This window comes from Drosophila erecta, unplaced genomic scaffold (genome assembly GCF_003286155.1).
Source record: "Drosophila erecta strain 14021-0224.00,06,07 unplaced genomic scaffold, DereRS2 tig00000126-arrow-pilon, whole genome shotgun sequence".
NCBI classification, from domain to species: domain Eukaryota; kingdom Metazoa; phylum Arthropoda; class Insecta; order Diptera; family Drosophilidae; genus Drosophila; species Drosophila erecta.
In genome coordinates this window covers 1,829,336-1,856,201 of record NW_020825209.1, presented here as the reverse complement: position 1 = coordinate 1,856,201, position 26,866 = coordinate 1,829,336, and the positions used below count along the sequence as shown (strand labels likewise).

The window sequence follows — 26,866 nt, the reverse complement described above, 5'->3', positions numbered from 1 at the left end:
CTCTATTCGTAAAACCAGAACAAATTCAAATTGTAAATTTTAACCTGTCCCTTCCTTATAAGTTTTTGAGTTCCCTTTCGATAAAATTGCGTTGCACAGCATAATCAAACGAAACCACCGAGCTAGCAGCGATTCCTCAACTTGCTTGGACAGCAAGAAGCACAAAGCAAGAAAGCAGGACTTTGCGTCTCCACATGTAAGTCTATAGCACTGATATAATCCTTCAAGTATGAAGTTGATTGGAAACTCAGAAACCTCTTGGCGCATTCTAGCACCGAAGCAATTCCAAGTCGATATAGACCTTCTAGTGACATAACATCAGGATGTCCGACAACTCGGCCGTGAGCTGTGTGCTCAATGTTATTCTCTGCGGTGCCACCGGTTTCGGTTTCTACAAGATTGGACCCAGTGAACACCCGTATGCCTTCACAGCCTGCGTTTTTGGTTTCTGCCACGGACTCTTCGGCTTGGTGAGCGGTTTGACCGACAACGAGAATGCCAAGAAGGTCACGGAGACGACCACTGCGATCATGGAGATCATACCGCTGCCGCTGGTCAATGTGAATCTCTATCTGGCCACCGAGAGCAACAACATTGCCCTGGGCCATGGACTCTTCATTGTGCCGCTGGCCGTCAGCGTGATCCTGGCCTTTTTCAAGGGCGAGAGCGGTGGCGAGGGCGAGGGAAGTGCCCTCGACACACTGAAGACCCTCACCATTTTGGGTAACATCACATCGCTGTTGTATCTGGCGATCAATGAGAACAATTGGAACATGGGCGGCATGGCCTTCCTGGCCTTCATGGCCAAGTTCGGGGCCAAATTCTTTGAGGAGCAGATCAACGAGGGCAGCGGGGAGCCGGTGACCTACTTAAGTTGGTCGGGCTTCTACTTCCTCACCGCCGTGGCCCTTTCGGGCGAGAAGTAGGCGTAGTATCTGTCCAGGTCTTGAGATCTGGGTTCCGAGTTCTGAGTTCCGATTGCCGCGTTCCTGGCCATCAGCATCGCTCCCGCTGTTCACATAAACTTCCCGCCACTTCCGGAGCCCAACTAATTCGACCTTGGACGAGCAGAATGATGAATAAATTATTGGACTTATGCTGCGGTGACTCGTTAATATTTGAATGATTTGGCTTCAATATTTAAGAAATATACATCTATTGCAAACTGGGAATCGTTGATATTGATAATTCGTTGATATTCTATAACGGAACACAACAAAATAAGTTGGCGTAATAAAGAGCGATCACTTTTAATTGAGACTAGTTTAATTGTTACGGCATTGCATTCCGCTTGAATCGATACGATTCGATTGTGATCGAGACATTAGGCAACCGAAATCCCATTGGCCACGCCCACGGCTTGCTTCCCCCCGCCCAAAAAAAAAAAAAATCGAAATACATAAAACCTACACCGACCATTGACAATAAGAACTAATAAATTTTAAGACCTAATGTCAACAAATCGCCGGTAAGTAGGGGCACGCACAATCCGCACAGTGAAGCCCGGCTACCAGGGCAGAAGTAAAAAGCAAAAAGCGTGCTCAATGAGCATGACAGCCACAAAACAAAAGCCAAAGAGCCCCAAAAAAGTAAAGATATAATAAAAATTGTTGTACATTTCTGGGCCGTGTCTTGTGTCTTGTTCATTGTTATTTTTATGACTTAGTGCCAATGGGTTTTCGGTTTTTTTTGTTTCTATTTTTTTTTTTTTTCTTTTTTTGGGGTGGGGTCCAGCCCAAAGTTACGTGCTAATTTCTGGCCGACTGACGAAATCGAAACTGAAACTGAAAACTCAGCTCGAGAACTGGTTGTTACAGAAATATTTGTGTTATCGCTGGTAATTGGCTGGTATTGTCTGTTTTTCTTACGCTTTTCCCCGCCCTAATAGCCGTGGCATTGGGCAAGTTTTGGAGATCAGGGACCCCGGGGGCTTTGCTATCTGCCGATCACATCCGCTTGCCAAAAATCAGATTGCCATTTTATACTAAATATGAAATTTGCTTACATTTTGTGTAACCCCGAGTTCAATAACTCCTTGTATTTGCAGCACTATCCAGCCAGCAAGTCTTGTCGCTCGTTTTCTGTTCAGCTTGTTTATTCAAAGCCATTGAATGCGAACTGAAGTGCTGTGGGATGGAGTGGAGATATGGCCAGTAAGTTGATTGGTTTTTGTGTCCGCATATGTAGATCGATCGATTGCTGGCTGCTCTGGGGGAAATTAGATTTATTACACCAGGCGATGATTAAGGGAATTTGTGGCAAGTGGCAAGTGGCACTCCAGATGAGCCGGTGGCCCCTTCAGCGGCTCCACTTGCCAAATAAAGCACTGAGAAACCCATCAAGTAAAGTTTGTGATAGAATTGAGAATCTATTTGCATTTACATTGTAAGCTCAGCAATGAGATACGAGTTGTATTGAAGAACATGAAATGATTTATTATATTTCGATATTTTGCTTAGCTACCTTTTTTCTCTTCGTGTACGGGTACTCCTTTGTGGTCTTTCCCACAGCCTCGAAGCTTGAATATGAACCAAAATCAGAATCAAAATCAGCCTCAGACATCGGCTGTATTAATCTCTTGTTATTGTTGTGTTCTAAACAGACGGCGGAGATGATTAATCGCTTTTTGGCAGCGAAATACTTCGAGTGGCGCAGCCATTGGGCCTGTCTATCAGTTTTGAGCCTTTTCGTTAATATTTATAGCACTGCCCCCGATCATATCTATGTCCAGCACATTTTGAAATCCCTACCACCTATGGCCCTTATCGAACATTTAACAGGTTTATATATGCAGCACCCAGTTACACCTGTCAACGGCCTTTTGGACCCGCAGGTTATCTATATTGCTTTTGTATATTTGGTCGTATCAAACGTATCTGTCGAAAGGTGACATCTAGTTGCTGAGTTCAGATGCAGATACATTTGTCGGCAGTTGGTTGTTTCACGTTTTGCACTAGCTCCATTTTCACGAAACGAAAATACATTTTCCAGGCGCAAGCAATTAGCTGCAGAGAGTGCCATTGTTTATATGTATATGTTTCATCCACGCTTCCCAGTTGCTTAATAATGCATAATGCTTGGGGGCAATTAAATATTTTATTTGTGCCATCGATTTGGCCGCTTTTCGAACTCCGATCAATAGCTTGGGTTTTTAGCCGGCAATTCTTTTTGGCAGCGCACAGAAAGAAATAATTGTAAGACATTTTGAAATAAATTATTTGTTTATACCGAAACATAAAATTGGTAAGTTTACCAGCTACTGGACATACCACACGCATTTCCATGTCGTTTTGCCACCTATAACAGCCATTTTGACGCGGAAAACATGAAGTTAGCGATTTTGGCGATACTCATAATTTTTTGCACCGTGTGCGCTGCATACACACACACACACACACACACAGGGGCACACTTTATAGGCCGCCCGAGGGGAAAATTGGCCAGGTACGAGGTATTAGCATTAGCATTCATCGGGCATTCAGGTTTCGCCGGAGCCGGAGCCATAGCCATAGCCAGAGCCAGAGCAAAGAATGCCGGCCTCCCCCGCCGCGCCCCTGGCCAAGGTAACAAGGTCTTGGTATGCGAATGCTGGAACTTTTGGAATTAGAATGTAAAGTGAAAGGAGTTCTACGGGTTAATGCCATGCCAAAAGAGTCCCCCAGCTGCCGACTGCCCTGGCTGCCTCATCTTTGGTTTCTTCTCGCTGGTTTCTTCGGTTTCTTCAGCTGCCGCTGCTTCTTGGCCGTCTTTCTTTTCTTCTTCTGCGGACGCCATGCGACGTTTTAATGAATGAGGAATGACTGCATGAAAATTGGCCCGGCACGATACGTTCAGGAAAGCAGATATTTGAGATATGTCTACCCATATACACCATACCTCCGTTCGACTGCAGCGAGATGCACTAAGGAAAGAACTGCAGAACCCAGAGGAACCCAGACCGAGACCAAGACCCTTGGGCTGACTGTGCAAATATGAGTGGCGTTGCGGTATAGCTGGCGGACAAATTATCGCCAGTCGGCTAAAAGGCAGTTGAGGCCTCAAATGGGTCGAATTTTTCACGGGTGTCCCCATGTGAGATCAGGAAGTTTGGTTCTTTTTAGACGTGGGCGGCATTCCTTCTTCTGCTGGTATAGAAAACTAGGAACCATACCATATAGGTTCCTAACATTTTAATCCCAATTGTCGAGCTAAACGAATATATAAAAAGGAGCAGAAGCGAGAAATTTGGATGCCTGGCATTACTGTCTAGTATCGGATCGGATTCTGATCGCATAGCACTGTGGCGGAGTGGCGGAAGAAGAATATTAACATCGAAATAGTTTTCGTGTCGGATTAGTGGGAAATATATTTAGACAGACAGCCAGACAGCCAGACAGAACCGAAAAGAGCCGACACTTTGAGGAGGTGGGAATGAGTGGGTGGCATTGGATGGATGAGACGCGGAGAGATGAAGATGTCGCCTGACAACCGAGTGCACTGCGCGAAAAATGATTTCGCTTCCAACTCGTACGAATAAAGTGTTTTCTATACATATTTTCGGTACTAGCTTTAAGCTAACCAAATAGCTCACATCCTCTTTTTGAATTGTGGAAGTGCCTATGCAATGCGTAAGCGACAATTGCTAAATTAGATAGAAAATATGGTGAAAGTGCTGCTGTGCAATGTTTGTGTATTTAATAATTTGGTGCTTTGCTCTTCGAGTGCAAAGAATCTGTGCGTTGTATCTTCCGCATGTCTGAGTCTATTTTTAAGACAACTAATCGCCCAGAACGCCGACAGCGTCGCCAAAGGCCGCCAACGCAGTCGCAGTCGCAGCCGCAGAAGTTTTTCACATTTCCACATTTCCATTTACCCCATGCCCACTTTGCAGCTTACATTTCCCGATAGCGAAGCTGATTCCACTTTCCATTTGGCCGAACTTCAATCTTAGTTGGCCAGGCAAATGTCTAGTTGCCACAGAACGCACATAAATTAATTGACATTTATGGGAACGACTTTTCTTATCTCCTGGCGGTGGCGGGGTGGGGGGGAAAATTCCTCAGCGACGAAAAGCTAACATTGCCCCCAAGTTTATTTTTACACTTGCATGGAATTTTCTATTTGTCAGCGGGGACATCTCATAGATACACCTCTCGGTGAGTTTTCCCCATTTGAAAACGGTATATTTTATTTTTATACAGCTAAATATTTTGTACCAAAGGCGGGCTACACTATTCCTCTTTCCCTCTTTTTTTTTTAAATACGCTAATGGCAAAGGCTCTTTGGAATACACTAGTCAGCAAGGCTACGTGCTAATAAATGGATTTGATTAGGAAAAACATTTACAATTTGTCGTTTATTTATCAATTCAATTGTTTCTCAACTTAATTCCTTCCTGCAAAAGCTACTTCTTCACTTAATTATGTTCTTAATTATGGTCTGCCACAAAAGTTGCTCTAGTGGCATTGCTATAGAACTATTTTCTTGCCGCTCAGTGTTCGGTTCATTTTGGCACTCGTTCTGCAATGCAGCAACTTAATTATTGCCACGCCTCCAACTCAGGCCATATCTAAACGCCCACCTTAGCCTCTTGTGTATGTGGGTTTTTTTTATTTTTTTTTAATCAAGCTACACTGCACTTGTACGAGTATTATTAAATAATTGCGAGTGCTGGGAATTTTCAGAGGAAAAACTCCGACGTGACTTCCGTTGCCATGCGAAAAACTTTCCCCCGCCCCTGGGAAAATGGGTCGGGGAGGGGGAGGGGCTGGAAAATGGAGGGGTCGGGTGGGGCGTGGGGCTGTCAACAGGATATGTCCGCTGCGATGTCGTCGTCGTCGTCGTCGTCGGTTTGCTGATGGCATAATTAATGCCTTGCTGTGACAACGACTGCAAATGCAATACGGTATGTTTTTCCACCCCTTTCGGCTTTTGAAGTTTTCCTATTAACACACGCTTTTCCGGTTTGGCCCCACCGCTTTCCACTCGAGGTGGGTAAATGGTGAAATGGTTAAAGAGAGTGGGGGGCCACGGAAAATTGAAAACAAAAATGCAACTTTGATTGACAGCAGCCAAGTGCTGCGCCCACATTTTGGCATTTCTACTTCCAGGTTTCCAGAATTTTCAAGAATTTCTAATATTCCCTTGCTTTGAACTTCGAGTTGGGCAATTAAAATGTGATGGGAAATCGTTAAAAAACAAAAAGTAATACCTTTAAATGTTTATAGAAAAACATTATTTTAAAGTCTGTATGATTTTCAAAGAAATATAAATATACTAATATGATGACATCTTTAAACGGATGTTCACAAAATAGCAATAATAATAATTGCCTTTTGGCAATTTCTGGTGAAATTGCTTTTGGGGAATTCCGCTTTTCCAGCGTTTTCCTCACCACGCCCCAAGGAAAAAGGGAGGGGAGAGGCCACCCACAAAAATGGTTGGGGACCGTCGAAAGTGAAATATCTACATACATAACTGAGCAGGAAAATCGGCGTGGTCCAGTGCATAATAGACATAATTTCCAATCTACCGAAAAACCCGTTTATGCGATCCACTTTGATTTCCAGTGATTTCATTTCATTTCATTTCGTTTCGTTCCATGCCATTTCGTTCCGTCGTTCACCAGACAGAGCGTCTGCGGCAATGCGGATGCTTGGTGCGAAAGAGACGGCCTCTGGCGTATGAAAAGAGATGGCTAGAGCCAGGAAAACTCAATGAATGGGAGGGAAAAAGCCTCTAGCTGAAGGCTGAGTGCACTGCGCGAAATAATGGCCTACAAACAAGGATGGCAGAGTACATAAGTACTTATAAATTCCGAGCTAAGTAAAATGCATTTCCCGCACAGCAACTTGATGTCGACATTTTCTTTCCGTGTAGAGCAAGACTCGCTTGAATATTTTTGTACGTGGGCAGCGATTGAGGATCTCAAACAAAAGCGCCATGAATTGCCATGGCTTGCAGTTGTGATCGCTGTTGCAGCCGAAGTCGCAGTCTCTTTGTATCTTTTCCTATGCATCAGATAAGTTAATTGGCCGCTTTGGCCCAAAGGGAAACGGCAAAGAGTTTTGGCCGTTGATGTTGCCTGTTGCCGCTGGCAAAACTTGTTGCTGCCGTGCCTCTTAAAGTGCAGCAGCAACAATTGCCTGCAACTTGTAACCCAGTGACACAGTTTTGATTGAATTGAATTGAATTGAATGGAGTGGCATGGAATGGAGTGAAGTGGAATTGAGTCGGTTTGTGCAAGTTGTGCGAATTATGCCCCTCAGAAACCGATCTGATCGAGTGCCAGCCGCATTCTGGGTGGGAATATTCAAAGGCAGCGGTAATGGCTTCCTAAAACTAATAGCTATACATTAAAACTGGTAAGATTTGCCACGGAGTGTTTAAAAGATAGCAAACAATTTGAAAGCCTGCTGTCGCATTCCTAAAAGATGTAAACAATAATTCATCAATAAATTGTAAAAAAAAAAAATATCATTTTCCGGCAGTATTTCCCATTGCTCCCTTAACCCGATTAGGCCATATGTATTTTATTTAAGCCATCACAAAGCACATTGCCATAATCAAATCATTCATTCATCTGCCCAAAATTCCCACTCCCTGCGGGGCGATAATTTAATTAATCCAACATGACAATTCACAAAAAGATAATTACTAAATTACCGCCAACAACAATGACATGAACAACGACAAAAAAAAAATAGCACAGAAATAGCAACAAATGCAATGAAAAATGATTTCAATAATTGACCAAAAAGGTAAACACAGAAAAATTTTTTGAGAAATTAGTTAGTCGCATGCAATTGCATTGATCGGGAAATCAGAGAGCGTATCACTTGGTGCCCATGTGTGGGTGTGGGTTCACTAAGTGGACAGCGGCCAACAAAAGGGTTAGGCAAACACAAAACTAAACATTTTTCCCATTTTTTTTTCCCCCATTTTTTTTGTGCCCTCTCTGGCGCCACATGAGTTTTCATTCATAAAGCGAAAGAGATGGCAGGCGACGTGCGCCGCAGGTTTAACGCACCGCTGAATTTGAGTTTGTGTCCAAAGTCTTTCGTTTACATACGTTCCCATTCCTGACCTCGTGCTGCATTTTCAGCTTTTCAGCGGAAAATTCAATTGTCAACTGCATGCAAAACAGAAACAGACACAAATACAGATACAGATACAGATACAGAGAGAGACGACATCTGCCACCGGCAGAGACAACTAAAAAAAAACTGGCCATGCAACCCGGCTTGGGGTCTTTTTTCCCGCCCGGAATATCTCGCATTGTCATACCCTCGCAGAGAGCATACAAATGTGGGCCAAAAGCCCACATACGAGTAAATTTTGTATGATATATACATATTTTGTCCAGCGTGAAACTTCCTTTCGCATCCAAAGGATTCTCTTCCAATGGATTTGTCCGCAGTAATGACAGAAAATGGTATATTTTTGGTGATAGGGTATGCAGAAATCGCTAAACGGAGTCAACTGGCTTGGCCGCCTTGAAATTTGCAGTCGCAGTGGCTTACTGTGCGCGTAGCTCGTGACGCAGATGCAACCAAAGGGGGCGCTGGGTTGGTGGGGGAGGGGCCAGTGGTTCATTGAGCAAGGTGCGCAAATGTCACTTGGCTTTGACGCATTGCCAATGAATTGCCAATTTCAGGTGCCATCCATATGCAACATGCCAAGGCGAATTTACGCAAATGCAGATGCATATGTACATATGCGGTTGTGGAAAAATCAACGTCCCTTTGGTTCGACGAATTCATCGCTTGATTCGCTTAACCCATATTTTAATCAGGATTGGCGACCACATGGCATACCACATCGTATCGGTCGCATAAATAACTCTTCGAGCGCGTTCAAATGCGATTATTCACTGGTTGCATTCTGGAATGTCGACATGCTAATCAGTTTGAATGGGTAGAAAAGCGTTTTGATGTCAGTCACTTTTGGATTGCGATTCAAATGCCAGTACCTGGTCCTTCTGTTTTTCGAATTTATATGTACTAATTTTGTTAACCTACAAATATATATAATTGTATTTTTTAAGTGCGTAATTAAGGTAACTGCAATTTTATTTTATTTAGCTCCTATACATGTGGCATAAATATAATTGTTGCAGCAACAATGTTTCTAAGCTCAGGCCACTCAAAAACAAAGCCAAAACAAAAGTGCTCAAAGAGAAGCACTCAAGAGAGCACGGAGCGCGAGAGCGGAAGAGCGAGAGAGAAAACGGCGCCGGCAAAGAGAAATATTGAATAAGCTCAACCGGCACAAAAAGCTTTTAGATTTCACAATAGCGAATTTAAAATTGCGCGAATAAACGAAATCGAAATTTCTCTCAGGCCAAAATACTATACACGTTTGGATAAATATAATTGTTGCAGTCACAAATAAGAACAGCCCGCTCAAAAACGAATTACGAAGGCAAAAGTGCTCAGAGAGCAGCACTCCGGAGAGCAAGGAGAGCGAGAGCGGAGAGGGCGAGAGAGAAAACGGCGCCGGTTGAAACTAAAGAAAACTCAACCGGCACAAAAAGCTTACCTATTTCACAAAGGCGTTTTTCAAATTGGCGCGAAGAAACGAAATCGAAATCTCTCTCAACCAAAAATCGCGTTCTGTTTACTTTACTACACTCTCTTCACATTTCTGAGACCTCGCTCATTCGCAGATTGAGTTTTCTGTCCCGTTCTACACTGTTGCGAAATACTACAATGTTGCGAAATATTGAAATGCTCCTCGTGTTAAAGACTTACAACTACTAAAAAACAATGTTTAAATGTTCCAAATAGTACTTACACAATTAGCATTATCATTATTAGTTGCGACGCATGCCATCCACTTGATCCTGCAAATAAAAATATACAAAAATAGTTATTTTGAAATTAGACAGTTGTATTGCATGCAAATATGGCCAACATTTAAAGAGCCATTAAAGTGGCCTTAAGTGCCAAAGTTCTCCACGGGTGGTAGGGTATTAGGTAGTAAGTTGCCCCTCGGCATGGGCGTCGTCCGCAATGTCTGCGAATTTCCCACTTTTCCACCAGCTTTTCTGTCGGCCTGGTCGTGAACGTGGTTTGTGTGTACGTGAGTGAAAGGAAAAGTGGATGCCGTTACCAACCAAATGGGCCCACGAAAATACTACAGGAAAAAATAACAGAAATAAATAAATAAAAGCTGGTGGGAGAGAAGACGAGAGTTCCAGACAAATTTAATTGCGACGGCGGCCTAAAATTCGCAAGGGGCCAAATGATGGAGACGTGGATCCATTGATTTTGTCGTTGCTTTTTTTCCAGCGATTGCCACGCCCATTTGGCTGTGCGAGTATTTATGTTACAGACGGATAGAGATACAGATAAGGATCGGTGCGACGTCGTAAAACTTGTCCAAATTCATAATTTGACATTTATGCATTCTTTATGATTATTTATTACGTTAATTTTTGATTAAAACTGGCGTCGACAACAACCCCCAGCTCGTCTGACAGCCAAATTGTCTTCCAATTTTGCCCGACCTCTTTATTCATTTGCCACATTTATGACTCAATTAGATGAGGTCGCCCCGCCCGAAAGGATGAAGTTCGTGATCTTGAAATTGATTGAGAGCGACTTCTAATTATTTTCAAATGGTAGTAGTACTTGGATCGGAGTTAGGTTAGTTAGGATCAAGAATTATTCAGCTGCCACCAAAATTGCACGCCCGTTGGACACTATGTACATATGTATGTATGTACGTATAAAATCCGAACAATTATACTTTGTATTTCCGAGATTAATGTGAATTTGGCATTCGCATTCGCGTTCCCATTCGACTTAGAGAGGGGGCAGCGCCATCAAGTGCAAATTCTGAGGCGGCAGGGGCGGTCATAATCAGCAGCATACATAAATTACACAGACAAATGCACACCAGACATGTACATGTATGTACATAAATGTACTTCAGTCTTCTACTATAGCTACTCATACATACTACTACTGTACATATACAATATAAAAGTCCATTATCGTGCATTCGAATTTGAGATTTCTGCCCATGCTTTTCGCTGATTTACTTACATATTTTAATTTCAAATTTCGCATACACTGGTTTGGGTTTCTTTTGTTTTGGGTGATTTTATTTTATTTTTGCGATTTTTTTTCCCTCGTTTTATTGCCCGTCCAACATCCGTCCCCGAACTTTGTCAACTGCAGTTAAAATGTACATATTTCATTTGATATTTGGCGGCGCACGAAGAGGCTCCTTTTAAATACTATGCCTTTTTTGCATTTGCTAAAAAATTAAATGCTGGCACGTCTTTTTACAGCACAGCATGTAACATGAAAAACATATGAAAATAAGTCGTAAAGACGCGGAAAATGGCGAAAACGGCGAAACAAAAGCGCCAATACAAGCAAATGTGTGCACGCTTTTCAGACGTCGTTCAAAATCGCCAGTGACGTACGTACATACATACATACATATGTACACGGCATTTGCACACTCGCAATTGGTGCCCTTGGCCCTCATCCAGTCGAGCCAAAGATTATGATGCTATGGTTAATGGTTAATGGCTGATGGCTGATGGCTAATGGTTAATGGGATTATGTCTAGGTTCATCAGTTCCGGGATCGTATCTGGAATACGACGATGTCATACATATGTACATCAAGCTGCAACAGAGCATAAGGCCTGCTAAGCCCCCATATCAACTATAGTCCCCATACAGTGCGACATTTCGCAGATAAGATTACAGATCTGGGCAGATACAGCTGGATGCAGCTAGGGAACTTTTAAAGATGAGTGATGGTAACAAGGTAAATAGGTGCAAAGGGCAGTGGCAGTTGCCGGCAGAGAATTATGCAATGTAGAATGTAGAATGTAATAAGCTGGCAATAGTACTAATAATAGCACTACTAACGTACTAGTAGATATAGTGATATAGTTTCTGGAATCCTGGTCTTATCTTGAGTGCGCTACCATATACATTCCAAGTGTAGTATTTAGGTTTTGGAAGCAGTGTGCGAAAAAGTGAAATACATATTTTCATATCAGCAATTAGCCATTTCCTATAACTCATGCTAAAAACAAAATATATGGGTGTTTTATCAACTTCGAAGAGTTTGTTCATTTACACTCAACTTCCCCCGATTGTTATTTGTTATTATTTATGTATGCGCCGATCGAAGGCACAATAAATAATTTTCTCTTAGAATTTGTTGTTGACTGGGGCTCCAGGCGCATTGTGTGTACTATTATTATTATTATTATGACTTGGCCGCGTCTTTGTTTATATTTTTGTTTTAGCCCATCGCCCTGCTGTTTTCTATTTGCAGCGTTTGTTTAGCATTTTTACGTAATTTTATTTCGCCTTCTACTTTGCCCTGCACTTTGTCACCCTCTATCAGTCGTATTTTGTTTTTTGTTGTTTGTTTTTTTTCCTGGTTCCTATTTGTTTTCTTCTTTGTGCATTTGGCAAATTAGCTACGCTGAAACAAGAGGTGCATTTATCGTAAAATTCTGTTTGTTTTTCTTGCCACCCATTGATTTCCATTTGCACAATGGGCATTTTAGTCCGCGCCGAAAACCGCGATCAGTTATAAAACAATCATTTATAACAATTGTTTTGTACTTTTGCTCATGCTACCAGTTTACTACCTTCTTATTGAAATATTAATACTGAGCTGTATTGAATAAATTTGCTAACATAGTTTCCAGATCTTTTTCAAGTCGCAACACCTGGCTTGTTTATTATTTGCGATTGCCACCTTTCTCAGGGATATATACGATATATACGTGTACGATGTTAGGGTATCTCCTTACTGGCCGCTCATTACGTGCAGTTTTCCCTTTGTTTTAGTCGCTTTATCAGCATTTCAAATGTGGGAACCGCCAGCGAGCCCCGCCCACCGCTGCTGCTCAGTGGGCGTGGCGACAGTGGGACGCCAAAAAAGAAAATACAAAAAAGAATTGTCACAGCTCAAAAGTTGGTACCCTGTTCACACGAAAAGAAAATGCGAGTCAAGTCATAAAACTCTTAAATTTTCTCAAATCTCAGTTCATCAAAATAGAAAACTACTAGAGCGTAGATAACGAAATAAAATATAAAACTAGAAGGACGTAGATGCTGAAATACAAATACAAAGCTAAAAGAACCAGTTAATACTGAAACAAATTTTATATTGATCACCAGTACCATTTCTTTTTCGCAGTGCAGTTGATAAGACTGCAGTGAGAGGACATCTGTTAATTAGCCAGCCAAATGGCTTTCATTTTCACGGATCTTCGGCTTGGCCCCACTTGCTCTCATTTGGGGGCTCCACCCACCCCCACACCACCCCACCCCTTTGCGGACCCATCGTTATAATACAGTTTACAGTTACGCCGATAAGCCGAAAGGTGCCAGGCACAAGTAGTGGCGCCCAATAATCGCATTTTGAATTGCATTTGCACGCGCTGCTCTTGCTGTTTTGCTCATATGCAAATGCAAATGAATATGTATGTGCATAATATGCTCGCCTAATCGCATGCAAATGCCGCTTCTCAAGCAAACTATAATTTTAGTTCTACACCGGAAAAAAAACATCGAAATTCATGCACCTTTCTAAGCAGATTTCGTAGTCAAATTACAAATTTTCTCCATTGTAATGTAATAATCGACTTCAGTTAGTTTGTCTATAGTTTTTAGGGCCATGTAAAGTGTTCTTGTACACTTCTTTCAGTTTATTGAGCTGTTGCTCATATTTTTTGTATGAACTTGCGACTGTAGAAAGTAGTTGAAAGGTTTCCTGAGTGTACTATACTCGTATATACTATATATCGTTGAGGCCAATTCCCCAGATCTTGAGTGTGTCCTATGAAATGTGTGTTTCAAGAACATTTCGAAAACCCACAGGTGTTCGTCTGTGCTCCCCTAAAGTTACTTTTTTTTTCGATTTGTTTGATTTTAGCGGAATAGACAAAACGAAAAACAATTTGGCAAACAGCATTTGGCTACTTACTTTCGCTGCTGTTTGCTGTAACTTCTTTATCTCTGGGCCAGCTACAAAACAAATACAACCAAAGTCAAGTTCATAATTTCAATTTTCAAGGTTTTTGGTAAACAATTTTCAACAAAATGGGCAAAACAAAGCGGTACAGCAGAAAACAAAGTAAACATACCTAGTGAAATAGCGCGAAAAGAGTGCAAAAAACAAAAAAAATTTGCAAAATAAGAAAGAGCAAAGTGGGATTGCAAATGGGTGGGGGGAAAATTCGGGCGTGAGGAAAAATCGGGGGGAACCACCCGGCTGCGTTTGTATTTTATTTGAGTTGTTTTTTTTTTTGTTTATTTATTTATTTTGTTTTTGCCGGCTCCCATTCTCCACTCATTTGTTTTGCTTTGGCCTTTTGTTTACGAGTGTTTTTATGCCGGGCCAATAATAATTGGCCCTGCACTGCCACAGTTGATCCTCGATATCGGCGATATCGAATTCTAACCGCTCGATCCGATTGAAGGCAAGTGCTGGTAGAATATTACTTCACCCATATCTTTGTGAGCGATCGTTTCGTTTCGAAAGTGACGGGTAGTTTTGGTGATTTACCCGGCAAAAGGCTTTCGTGGAAACTAGTTCATTTTTTTTTCTACTTTTTTCCCCCAGATAATGAAAGCTGGCGCCTGTCTTACCGACACTTTGCGATAATTCCCCAACAAGTTGAGGTGTGAATATATCTAGGAAATCGGGCCGAGGCGGCAGCGTATGTCAGTTTACTCACTGCATTCCGGGAAAAAAAACTCACACAATTACCTAGCGGCTCCACACGAAAAGCTCTTTGAACCCGGCAATGTGATATGCATAAGTTGTATTTGATCGCTCTAAAGATAGCTTTATCTATGTATGCATTTTTAGAGGGGATCGACCATTTAGCTGTAAGTCGACACGAATTGAGATTCCCCCTCAAAGCAGCCCAGTCATTGCCAATGCATTTGTCTAGTAAATGAATGAAATGAACTGAACTGAACTGAACTGAATGAATTATGGGTAAATATTTACATGATGATGATGATGACGCCCTTTGGCGTGTCCACAAGTGTGGAAGTGTGCAAACTCTTTCATAACAGCGATTGCTACTGTTGCTCATTAGCGGTAAATTTCATTATGGAATTGTGATTCAATAACTTGGTTCTGGGAAGGCACAAAGTGACCAATATACTCGTAGACTGCAACATTTGAGGCCGAATAATTGCACAATCATGTGGACAACTTTATACACATTTTAAATGTTTGATGAGTACTATTCGTAATCAGCAAGGTTGTCGTCTGTAATCTCTCAAGCGGGGTTCATTTCAATGGGAACTCTCACCTTTGAAAAACTATATTTTACACAACAGATGCTGCTGCTACTGCTGCTGCTGCTATCACTGCTTCCGATTTTAGATTATTGAGTATTATATATATTATATGGCAGTAATATTCGCGATCCGATGCGCTTTCTAAACCACTGATAACAGCCCAATGGCAAACGGAAAACAATCTAGAGTCAAGCAGGGGCAATAAGGTGCTGTTATACTATCTCACTAAGCACGATGATGTTCCGTTTAAAGTTGGCACCACACTTGGGTGTTTGACTATCGCCAGCTGAGGTGGCCACATCCACATCGTTTGCCAAATTCAGGAATCCATGGGTCAACCTTACACACGCCGCGGCAATTAATTATTTCGGGTTAGTCACTTGCCATCGCTCCTTTCCTCATTCTTTTACTTGCTTCTAATTTCTTTTATTTTTTCGCAAAGTCTCCGCTTATCAAAATTAGGTCAAACTTGATGTAGGCACTTTTGCTTGATTAGTTACCGGTAGAAAAAGCAACAACGTCAGCAGAGTAACTTTGCTGCCATTCGCGTTTTTAGCGTTGGTAGTGCCGTCCGTACGGGTGATAAGAACGGTTCTTATCAGGGCGCCCCAACTACAACAACAAAACAAATCAGTTCTCCTTGAGTGCCGTCGATTGGTTGTCATGTGTGTGTGCGGCAATCACCTGCACAGATACCCAGTGTTGGACTGTTCCAAAATAGTTGCAATATTCCGAGCCGAAATGGTCCCATTCTGGCCGAATTTCAAAATTCCATTCCATTTTCAAAATTCAAACACGTTTGAGAATTAGAAATTAGAAATTGTCAACTGTTTGAGTAACTTTAAAATAGAAAAAATCCCAGAAAGTATTATTTTAGAACGCTTAAAGCACTTACAGTGTACAAAGCAGTGGTTGTGTTTGCAAAAGGAAAAAAAGAAAAAAGGTTCCTTAACATTGATTTTCCGTGCGCAGATAAAATATTTTTGCAATGCGCCTGCTAATTGAGATAACGGTAAAGCTATGGTATTATTTATCGGCCCACGCACACAGACGGCAGTCACATGCACAAAATAATGAATCTTGATTGGCGATCATTTTCCGGCTTATAAATCTCGTGTCAAAGTGTGGCTTTTGGTTTCTGTTTAAAGAGGATTTCCTGCTTTAGTTTCTTGATTTTATCGTGCAGCTTAATCAATGTTGTAATTATGAAATTCTAATTGTATTCAGCTCGAAATACAAAAGCATAAGTGCAGCATAAACATATTTAGAAATATTTGTGACCAAAAAGGGAGTATTTAGATATATTTGTGACCAAAAGTGACAAAAAAGGGAGTATTCGGAAATTGCATCTATATACTCCAGTTTGCATAAGCTGTCCGCATGGAATGTTATATAAATGGATTATAAGATTAAAAGCCAGATTCAGGAGCTCAAAGTCACCCATATCGATTCATATCCGGTGGTCAAGAGGACAATCTGCAAAAGTGTATTCAAGGTTGGATTCAAGAATAGTTAAAGTTATGGCTCTTATCGACTGCCACACGCTGCTGGTCGCCAAAAGTCTTGCGACTTCCAAGCGACCGACAAAAAAAGGCAAATCATCCAGAAATAATTTTTAAATTCCTCCCCGGGAGGAAAAAGGGTAGTATAACCGTAAAGGCAATTTATTGTTTGGCCAAGTTAATCGCGTGCCTCAAGTGCTCGGACGTCTGTCATCATCGGCTGTTATCAGCCGATTTCCCATTAATTACATGCGCGTCTATTGCCGCTTTCAGCATTCGGCATTGTTACTCATACGCACCGTTGCCGGGCCAAAAACTAGCTATTCTGATTTCGTTCGTTTTAAGGGGCAATACGCACGGCTACTAGCAAACCAAATTTATAAGCTAATCTCAAGTGTAGAGAGTGTTGGCAGAGGGGGGCGCTTGCGTAAATATTTCTGATAACACGGGCAGCTGATTATAATATAATTATAATTTCAGTCTTGGCAACCGCCGTCAAGATGGGCGAAAACGTCATCGTTATCAGTCGCTTATCAGTCCGCACCTCCCACTTTGTTAACCTGCACACTTTTCAACTTGACATGATTCACCCGCCAGATCTAGACTCCTTGATTTATGTATCTTTAAGAGTTATGCAGAAGTTGAAGTGAATTGAAACATTCTTCTATTGCCATAAAATGGAAAAGTATCTTTGTGTTGCATGGCAGCCTTAAGTTCTGCAAATCATCAGTATGCGATAAAAACTTGCCAGTCACATTTCGTTATCGAAAGGGCCTTTATTAATTTATAAAGTATAATATTTTATATTTTATTTATGTAAAATGTTCCAACTATCCCAAAGATTACAGTGATTAAAACGGCATGCCTGCCATAGTAATTACGAATTTACAACATAATTGACTGCCATGACAACCACTCATGGTGCGAAAAGTTCAACTATTAATAATAATATCATGATTAATCTTAAAAAAAAACCCAAAAATTGCTTGGCTGGTCTTTTGGGGTAGGCAGTGTACAATTTGAAAGCCAAGTGATAAGTGATAAGCCATTTGGTGCCATTTCAAGTGGAATCGCAAACGCTGACAGCTTTTGGAGATTGGCGATTACAACATGGGCCAATCCATTGGCGGTTGTTCTTTGGATTTTCCACATTCCCGTTTCCGATGCCAATCTCGTTTCCGATTGCGAGTCCGATTTGAATTTGGATTCTATAATGGAATCGAATGGAATGGAGATCGTGACCTCCAAGTACCAAAAGTCCCATCAGCCACTGCCCTAATGCATGGCATAAATCTCATTGCTGCCTCAATTAGCATCATCTTTTTGGGGCTGGCGAAATTCAATTGCCATCGAATGTCGAACGGATCTGCGGCGATAATAATGGTGATAATGGACCTCTGGCTCATCGGCTATACGGTCTTGCCCTTCGTTCCTTACACAACCAGTGAATGGAATGGAGGCTAGCAGTGTGAATGAATCTCTTCGATAGGTTCTTAATGAACTCATTACTTGGCCCCATCAAAATACCAATGTTTACAAACAATCAAGGGAGGGTATTCAATATATAAATTGTTTTGCATTGGCCATTCAATTAAGTTCTGATTTGTTTTTTGTAATATACTCGTATATTAAATGGTCGTTAAGTTGCAAAGCGCATTTCTGTGTGTGCATTTTAAGTGGGGATTAATAAAAAATCAGTATTTATGCCATATTTGCAGCTACTTCTACCCAGGAACCTATTGTTTTATAATTGAAAAATAGCACTTATTTGAAAGGAAATGGAAAACAGGAAGAGTAGTAGTTGGTCCACATCGGTTTTAAACAATACACAACATCTGTGTATTTTTGCCGCCTCGTTTCACAATCGGCGCCTGTTCTTATCAGTCCAACGACTAATTTGCATAAACTCATTATTTTTTGCTAATGCCAAGCTCTCGCTTGCAACAACAAATTACAACAAATTACTGCTAGCGATAGAGGAATATACATATAGAACAATAATTGCTCATACGCCCCACTTGCCAGCACTCTAAATAGCGATACACACTTTTCCACACGAATCCGACCACCACGTATGTTGTATATGTGTATAAATAAGTATAAATCTGCCACCTCTTCAACGGGATCAGTTTCGTGTCGAGCTGACGTACTATCCATAAAGATCGATATCTATATCCTCGGGAAGAAGCACTCTTTCTAGGCGAAAGGAAGGGAAAGGAAAGGAGAAGTGAAAGTGAAAGCCGAAGAACACGTGTGACCCAGTTTACTTTCTATAATCGCGCAGCATATAGAGCCCCGTGCTTATACGCAACACTTATATAGAAGAGGGCCATAAATAAGATTACTGATTACCGACTGTTGCCAGAATCGGAGATCGTAAAGGAAAAAACAACAAAGCAAGGAAAACAAATGAAAATGTCGCCGTCTGCTTATGAAATCCAATATCTTCACCTACATATGTACGTATGTATGTATGTGGTGTGCGTACCGTATTTGAACCTGTATGTGGATAGTATCTGAAGGATAGTATCTGTAGGATAGTATCGCAGGTCTGAGGAATAGTTCGAGTTCAATAAAATATAAGCGGTTCCTGAATGTACATATAACAACAATTGAAAATAGAAAGAGAATAGAAAATGGGCGTCAAAAAGTGCAGCTATAAAAGCTATATTATGTAAAACTCAAACTGGAAAAATCACAATTTGCTATGCTAAACTATTCGAAGGTTGAGGTAATTAAGTAACGTTGTGGGCAATATAATATAACAACAATATTTGTAAAACCTAAACTTAAACGGAGTAAGGTTGCAATTTTCAGCCATATTTACGCTGGGAAAGGCCCGATGCCCAATTGCAAAGCCGTTAATAGATAACCCATTATAAATGGGTGACAAAAATACTATTTCTGCGGGTACTTACATATTTGTGGCTTTGTTCCGAAACTGAGTGGCTAAGTGACTGAATGGCTAAATGACTAAATGACTGACTGGCTGAATGAATTGAATGATTGCAAAGCACTAACGAGAATTACGCGAATGGCGCCGGTTTGCTCAATTTGCATTATGCAAATGATGCGTTAGAAAAGCCCACAAAAGTGCGAACCCGAAACCCAAAACTCAAAACCCTCTGGAACCCGCCATTGGCAACAGTTGTAACTACTAGGAAATATTCATTTGCAGTAAGAAAACGAATTATTACTGAGTAGCGAGGAAAGTACTAACAGAGTATCTGGGGCTTCGACCCACTTGGCTATTCAGTCGGTTATGTTTATTTTTCCGTTTAAATGCAAAATGCGCGGCAAATGCGACGCCTGCTGATGCTCGTTTGTTTTAGTTGGTGTAGCTTTACTATAGTTTGCTTTTCCTTGTATTTATTGCTTTTATTGTTGTAATGTGGCAAAGGTCTCGCACGTGTAACGCGTACATACACTCAAAGAAAAACGCACACCCACAAGCAAACGCTTGTGGAGGCAGCGAAACTATTTTAAATACTTTAGCTTACAATGTTGCCGGCCGGTCGGAAACTGCGTAAAACAATTTTAATCGCACATGCCAGTGGCTCGTGTTTGGCATTCGTGGGTGGATTGCTGGGTGGTTGGGTGGTTGGGTGGTTGGGTGGCTGGGTGGTTGGGTGGTGCGCTGTGTGATGGGTGGTGTGCCATGTTTACAGACATCGCCATCAACGCGTGTGCAAATATATTTTGGCGCATTCATAAAGACGATTATACATGACTCCTGTGTGGCGTGAAATCGTTTCGCAATTTAATCAATTTAATTTCGGATTTGCTGCTTAAAGTACTTAACAAATAAGTTTTAAAAATATACCATGATAATATCGAAAAATATATACTCCCTTTTTTTGCTCGTTTCTGCTCAGTGCCAACGACTTTTTGATTATGTTGAAAGTTTTCATCGCTTATGTGGCGGGCAATATGCACATACATAAATACACGAATAAGTATATGTTCCCTTACCCAGACATCTCCATCTGATGCCGGGCATCATCATCATTTTTTATATTCCTGCCAACTGTCATTAGCTTCCTTCGGCCGTGTTATTTATCTGGCGGATGCATAATTGCGTATTATCAGCGTTTTACATTGACATTCTGTGCATTTTTAATGACTTCTTTTGGTCCGAAATAAAGGAATCGACTGTCTTAATGTCTGACTGCTTTCTGTTGACTGCTGACTGCCGCCTGGCGGGGCTCCCAATGGAGGGCATACTGTACCCAATGGAGGGATACAATCGCAGATAGCGAATAAAAGACTTAAGTGTACATCATTGACATTTGACAGGCAGACAGAACATTTTTATTTATGTATATATCATATGTATGTGTATATTTTGCCACCCTCACTGCCTTTAATTTTATGCAGCGTCAAAGAACAACATCTTTTGGTTCTTTTTTTTGCTTATTTTAATATTATTTTTGGCTGGGATACCCAACTCAAATCGCTCAATTCGTTGATGGGACTTTTTGGTTCCTTGCGCCCTGCACTTTTGACAGATTCTCCTGTCAATTTAAGTGGGAGAAATGACTGCAAAAGAATTCAAATTAACGGACTTTGCAAGTTAGAATTTTGTAGCGGCATGTGTAATTTTGTTCAGCCGGTTATAGCTTCAGCCTTTGGACATTTTTTAATTTTTTTATATTTCTACAAATCATAACATCAAAAAAATTACAAAAATATTAAAAAAAAAATGAATTTCTAAATTTAAATGCAGATTTTTAGAGAATTGCGCCAGAAACATTTAGAGGTATGCCGCTTTAAAATCCGATTAAGATAAGTTGAGTTATGGAGTTTAGAACTTCAGCCTTGGAACATTTCTACATTTTTTTTTAATTTCTACAACATCAAACGCCTTCTGCTGCCTATCACATACTTTTAACGAGTCTAGTGTACCCTTTTACTCTACGAGTAACGTGTATAAATGTATATTTCACATGAACCGATTATGATTGTGCTAACAAATAAATACGAATTCAAATTTTATGAGAGAGCGGTATTTGATTTTCGCAGAATTTCAGACTCCTAACTTCCGCTACGATCCATAGTAAGACTTCCTGGAAATGGATCTTGGGCCACTTGAACTACATATATGTATGTACATACATATATTTTATGGACGCAGCCATGGGAACTTGAATGGGGATGTGTCGGCCCGGTCGCAGCAAAGTGCCATAAATAATACGAATAATAAAGTGTCAAATCCTTGAGCAGCCGACAAAGCAAAAATAAATCAAATCAAATGCGAAAAGAATGCCCCAAAAAATGCTATATTTTCATAGTGCCCATTGCCCATACACATCCGCATTTTGTGCAATTAGCCTAAAGGCATGCTCACAATTGAAATCTATCTTATTGTTTGGTTTTTTTGATCTCGCAACTGGCGCTATTTATCGAACTACCGCCCATTATCAACTAGTTAAAACTAGAGATCTTCAGCTTCAGTCGAATGATTAATTTGGCATGGAGCGATGTTCTCTGCGTTGAAATTAAGTAGTATGTTCTGTAGGTAGCATGAATTACGATCAACAGATGAACAAGCTAATATTTCGATTTAGAAGTGTGTTTGAACCAGTTCTATTTTCATTGGATGATTCCGGCTCTACTTGACATTTAAATGAAAATGTTTTTTTCGTCAATTAAACATTCTTAATCACTGAAAACACGAAAGAAATCCGAGCGAAAGACTTCAATTAATTGAGTCGGTCAAATTAATTGAGCTGAATGCGAGTATTCATGCTAATATCAATAATATCAATAATCGTTTCATCTTATGTACATAATCGTACATAATAGAACAACCATTTCATTATTCATATAATGCTAATATAATGTTGTTCAATCGATTTAATGTTTGTCAATCGAATGCCGCTGCCAATTCATTGAGAGATTTTAGTATGGGCATATTAATTAACCATTTCCTGTCACATTATTACAGCAACCTGTTAACACAATCATTCATGCCATCTGATAGCGCGATCTTCAGCGTTTTTGGACACACTTTTTGGTTTTTTATTTTTTTGTTTGGTGGAGTGCAAGTGTTTTGTATTTATCGTAAGTGTTTTCCCTTGGCAAACCCCATTAGCCCAGCACCCGAATGAGGCAATCTGTATGTTGTATATGAATCACGGATCTCGGATCACGGATCCGTGAATCGCTTAGATCTGAAAACTTGTCCGGGGCATTGGACATAAATCAGGCGGGGCGACAATCGTGTACAAAGCCATGTTGTACATGCCTCGACTTCGGTTTGCACTTGTCAAAAATTCGCACATTTTTGCGGTTCCCTTTTTTTTTGGACCTGATTTCGGATTTCTGACTCGATCGGCCTCCAAAAAGTGCGTGCGGTGGTGTGTTGTCATTGTCGTGTAGCCGGCAATTAAAATTGGTCCCCTTCCGCTGGCCACCGCCCCTCGAAAACCCCCCGAAAACCCCTTGAACCCACAATCGAAAGCCACATGGAAGCCCCTTTGAAAACCCACACCCCCCCGAAAATTTGCCAGGGCAGCTGTTAAATAATTTATGAAGTGCGTAGGGTTTCTGGCGCGCATTTAAAGCAGCTCCAGAGCCCCAAACGCAACTCATTTCATTTATTTCACTTCCAAAACTCCGGCCAAATATTTGCGCATCGCTCACGCACTTTTTTTGGACTGCCCCGATCAATTTGGTCGAGGCGTCTCCTTTTCAGATACTCTCATGTAAGGGGTACACCAATCAAATCGAACATTAAGCCAAGAAGTATTTACAAATAACACATAAGAACCTGCTCATGGAAGACTATTTATGCTGAAGATTATATTGCTGGCTTAAAACCATATTAATTATCAGCAGAAAAAGAAGAGCATTTTTGGCTCGACTTTGCATTTGTCGATGTTTTTTTTGTTTGGCCCGTTTCAATTTGATTTGGTTTTGTTAGCCGGAAAATATTTGGCCACGCAGGTTTTTTTCTTTTTTGTCTTCGCTGCGGTGCGTTCCTCATTAAACATTTTGGCCAAAAATTCACTTGCGATCTGCATGCAAATGCCGCTGATTAGCTGGGGCGCCGAGTTGGCCATAAATCAATAGGCCTTTGCGCCTTGGCTGCCACACGAGCCACAAGAGTCCGCAAGTGAAAAGTAAACTGGCCCAGAACAGATACCAAAAAAATAAGGAAAAAGTCCGGCTCAAAGCCAGCTGCAGTCTGCAGTCTGCAGTCTTCAGTCTGAAGAGCGTCTTTGGGATGGTCTGGCCCGCTTATAGTACGGTCTATTCCCCGCCAGATCCGGATCACGAATGCTCGCTCAACCTTGGCGCACAGTCAGGAAACTCCGTCGAGGGTCGAGGGTTGTCTCTGCACTGGCAGAAAAACTCCAACTCCAATTGGGGCGGAATGCATTCCCCACAACGAACCTTACGTTAGCATCTCTAGGGGGCTCATTACTTTTAGTCCTATAAAAGCTGCATGGCAGACTTGAATGATTTATGCAACAATATATGCCAATGTTGTACTAAAATGCACTTTTTTTCGCTCAGTGCGGCGAAGGGAAGTGTTAAGCTCGCCACAGAAAGTGGAAAGGAGAGCCTGATTAATTATGAATGTCTGAGCCGAGTTGCCTGCACTTGCACTTCTCACTTTTTTTGTTTTGTCTCGCATTTTCATATTTCACTTGTTGCACTTGCGGCGCTTTTCATATTTTTACGCTTGCAGAGCTCGCCTGCAGACTTCATATGTACAAACATATATACTTATATATACATATATTGTCTGTGCGGGCAGGGGTGGGGGCCGAAAAGGGGGCGGAGCCGGGGTCAGCGGCGGGCTTTGCAAAGGGGGAGGCACTCGAGCAACAACTTTTGTCACGCCACTCAGTGGAGTTGCAAAGTGGAGCGGTTCGGAGGATCGGGATTACGGGAATTCGGTTCCGATGTCTTCTAAGCCTATTTGAATCCCAAGATAAAAGTTTAAAGAACTTCATAATCTGTCAATTAAATATATACGAAGCAAATATTGCAATTGTAGCAACAAAACTATGGCTGTGTTGGCATTCAGAAAACATAAGGACGCTTTGCAGAAGTGAAACTTGGCGCCTGAACCGCTCCTGTTCTCGCTGGTGCACTTGCCACTTCACTTGCAACATGCACTAATGCTCAGCGGCACGTCCCAGTGTCTTTATCATATAAACGGTGCGATTTAAATTAATAATTAAAGCGAGCTTGTGGTTGTGGTCCCCTGCCTGTCTTCAATCGTCTTGGGTCTCAAGTCTTTATACTTGGACTTGGCCACCGAGTCACGAGACTTTGGGCCATCTGCCGCCGGCAGGTGGATCGCAGGTGGATGTGAGTGGATTAAGCTTGCCCACCCTTGATGCCATAAATCAACGGGGACATTGGGCTGCTCACTGCTCACTGCTCTGTGCTCAGCCAGATGAGAAGTTGACCGGTGTGGTTCATCGCGTACCAGCAAATCCATTGTAGCTCCGACTAGACCATATACTTGCCATCTATCCTGGCATCTGAAGCGATCTAGCCATACAAGAATTATGAACAAAAACACTCTATTAAACTTGAATGTGCCGTAACGCGTTTCAAAATGCAAAAGTTCACTTGGAAGCATAGCATTTGGTCAAGAATATTGCGATTTAAAGCTGCTATTTAAATTCTGAGCGAAAAACCACTGTATAAAGCTATCTACTTTAGAGGTGGTAAGGTTAGCTCTGCCACTGCTGTCAAACCCATTAGCCATTGAAATGGGCTAAAAGCCAGTTGGCTAACACTAAATTTTCCGTTGTAGCACTCAAAAACCAACAAAAATTCAAAGCGCGAACTATGTCCGAAGGGCCAATTGAAAAGTATCAGATTTAAGGGCACGGAAATTGAAGAGAAGAGATGCTGCTAATGGACGCATTGTTCAACAGCCTATTGGTGGTCAGTTCCGGCTATGCGATGTACAGCCTCCACCCCCTGGAAACGCCCTATGGTTATGCAACAGCGACCTTGAGCCTCGTCCACGGAATCTTGGGTATGGTCCGGGCGGCGAGCAACGACGACGATGAATGCAATCGGATGCGGCTGATACCGTCGGGCATTATGGAGATAGTGCCGCTGCCATTGACCAATATCGAGCTCTATCTGAAGTCCAGCAATCCGAGCCTGGCTTTGGCCCACACCTGCTTTGTGGTGCCATTGGTCTACGACATGATGGCCAAATTGGCTGGCACCGAGGACACATCCATCGAAACCCTCAAGGAACTCACACTCCTGGGCAACGTGGTCTCCCTGCTCTTCCTGGGCGTCAATCAGTCCAACAATCTGTATGGCGGCATGGCTGCCATTGCTTTTGCGGCTCACTACGGTTCTGTTATTGACTATTACTGGAAGGGATTGGGTGGCGAGTTCAACCTGCTGGCCCACTCCATGTTTGTCGTCCTGATGACCATGACACTGGCGGCTAAATGAAGATCACTAGACCACCCAGAAGAGAATCTATTCACAGCCAAGGCCAGCGGTTGGTTGGGTTCGTTGGCTTTCAGCTCAATAAACTTGCAATTAATGTTGGCAAATTAAAATGCAAAAATAAACATTAATTGTTTTGTCACATTCGCAGCACGACCAAAAAACTTAAGTGTCTCCATCTCTTTTGTCTTCCCCTTTTGTCCCCAGCGCCAGCAGACGACCTCCATCATCCAAAGATCCAGAGAGATCCAGCTGGGGATAACATTTTAGCTTCAATTTACAACGTCAGCGGCGAGACCCCAAATGAGCCAACTGAGCCAAATGAGCTGATCCCCAACTGAAAGCCAAAAATGCCAAGATGCGAATAAAAGGCTTGAGTTACGATGGTCGTGCTCTTGAAATATTCAATTAAATACTCAAATGCATAAGTAAATGGCTTTCGTTCCACCAACACTACTTTAAAATCACATTTAAAGCTATATCGAAAAACCAGTTGATAAGAGAAGCTGAAAATGTTTCCGGGAGCAGCTCAAGGACATGGCCGAATAAATGTGGCCTACTTTTGGGAGCCGGGAGGCGTCAATCTCGGGGGCAGAATGCTAATAAACCGGCGCCATTAAAACGACCGACAAATGTGCGG

General features: G+C 41.7%; 2 protein-coding genes across 3 annotated transcripts; both read left to right on the top strand.

The window, feature by feature from the left end:
• Positions 1 to 30: 30 nt before the first annotated feature.
• On the top strand, positions 31 to 1,254 carry LOC6550760. 2 transcript variants are annotated; one of them, XM_001976761.3, is made up of 2 exons: positions 31 to 196; positions 273 to 1,254. In XM_001976761.3, the coding sequence occupies exon 2, from the start codon at positions 324 to 326 to the stop codon at positions 924 to 926; it is 603 nt and encodes a 200-aa protein (XP_001976797.1). In that variant the 5' UTR covers positions 31 to 196; positions 273 to 323; the 3' UTR covers positions 927 to 1,254. The 2 variants fall into 2 exon arrangements, with proteins under 2 accessions (XP_001976797.1, XP_026837834.1); XM_026982033.1 differs by having other exon boundaries at positions 252 to 1,254.
• A 24,263-nt stretch (positions 1,255 to 25,517) lies between these two features.
• On the top strand, positions 25,518 to 26,465 carry LOC6550759. The gene is made up of 2 exons (XM_001976760.3): positions 25,518 to 26,287; positions 26,434 to 26,465. The coding sequence occupies exon 1, from the start codon at positions 25,660 to 25,662 to the stop codon at positions 26,227 to 26,229; it is 570 nt and encodes a 189-aa protein (XP_001976796.1). The 5' UTR covers positions 25,518 to 25,659; the 3' UTR covers positions 26,230 to 26,287; positions 26,434 to 26,465.
• Positions 26,466 to 26,866: the final 401 nt, after the last annotated feature.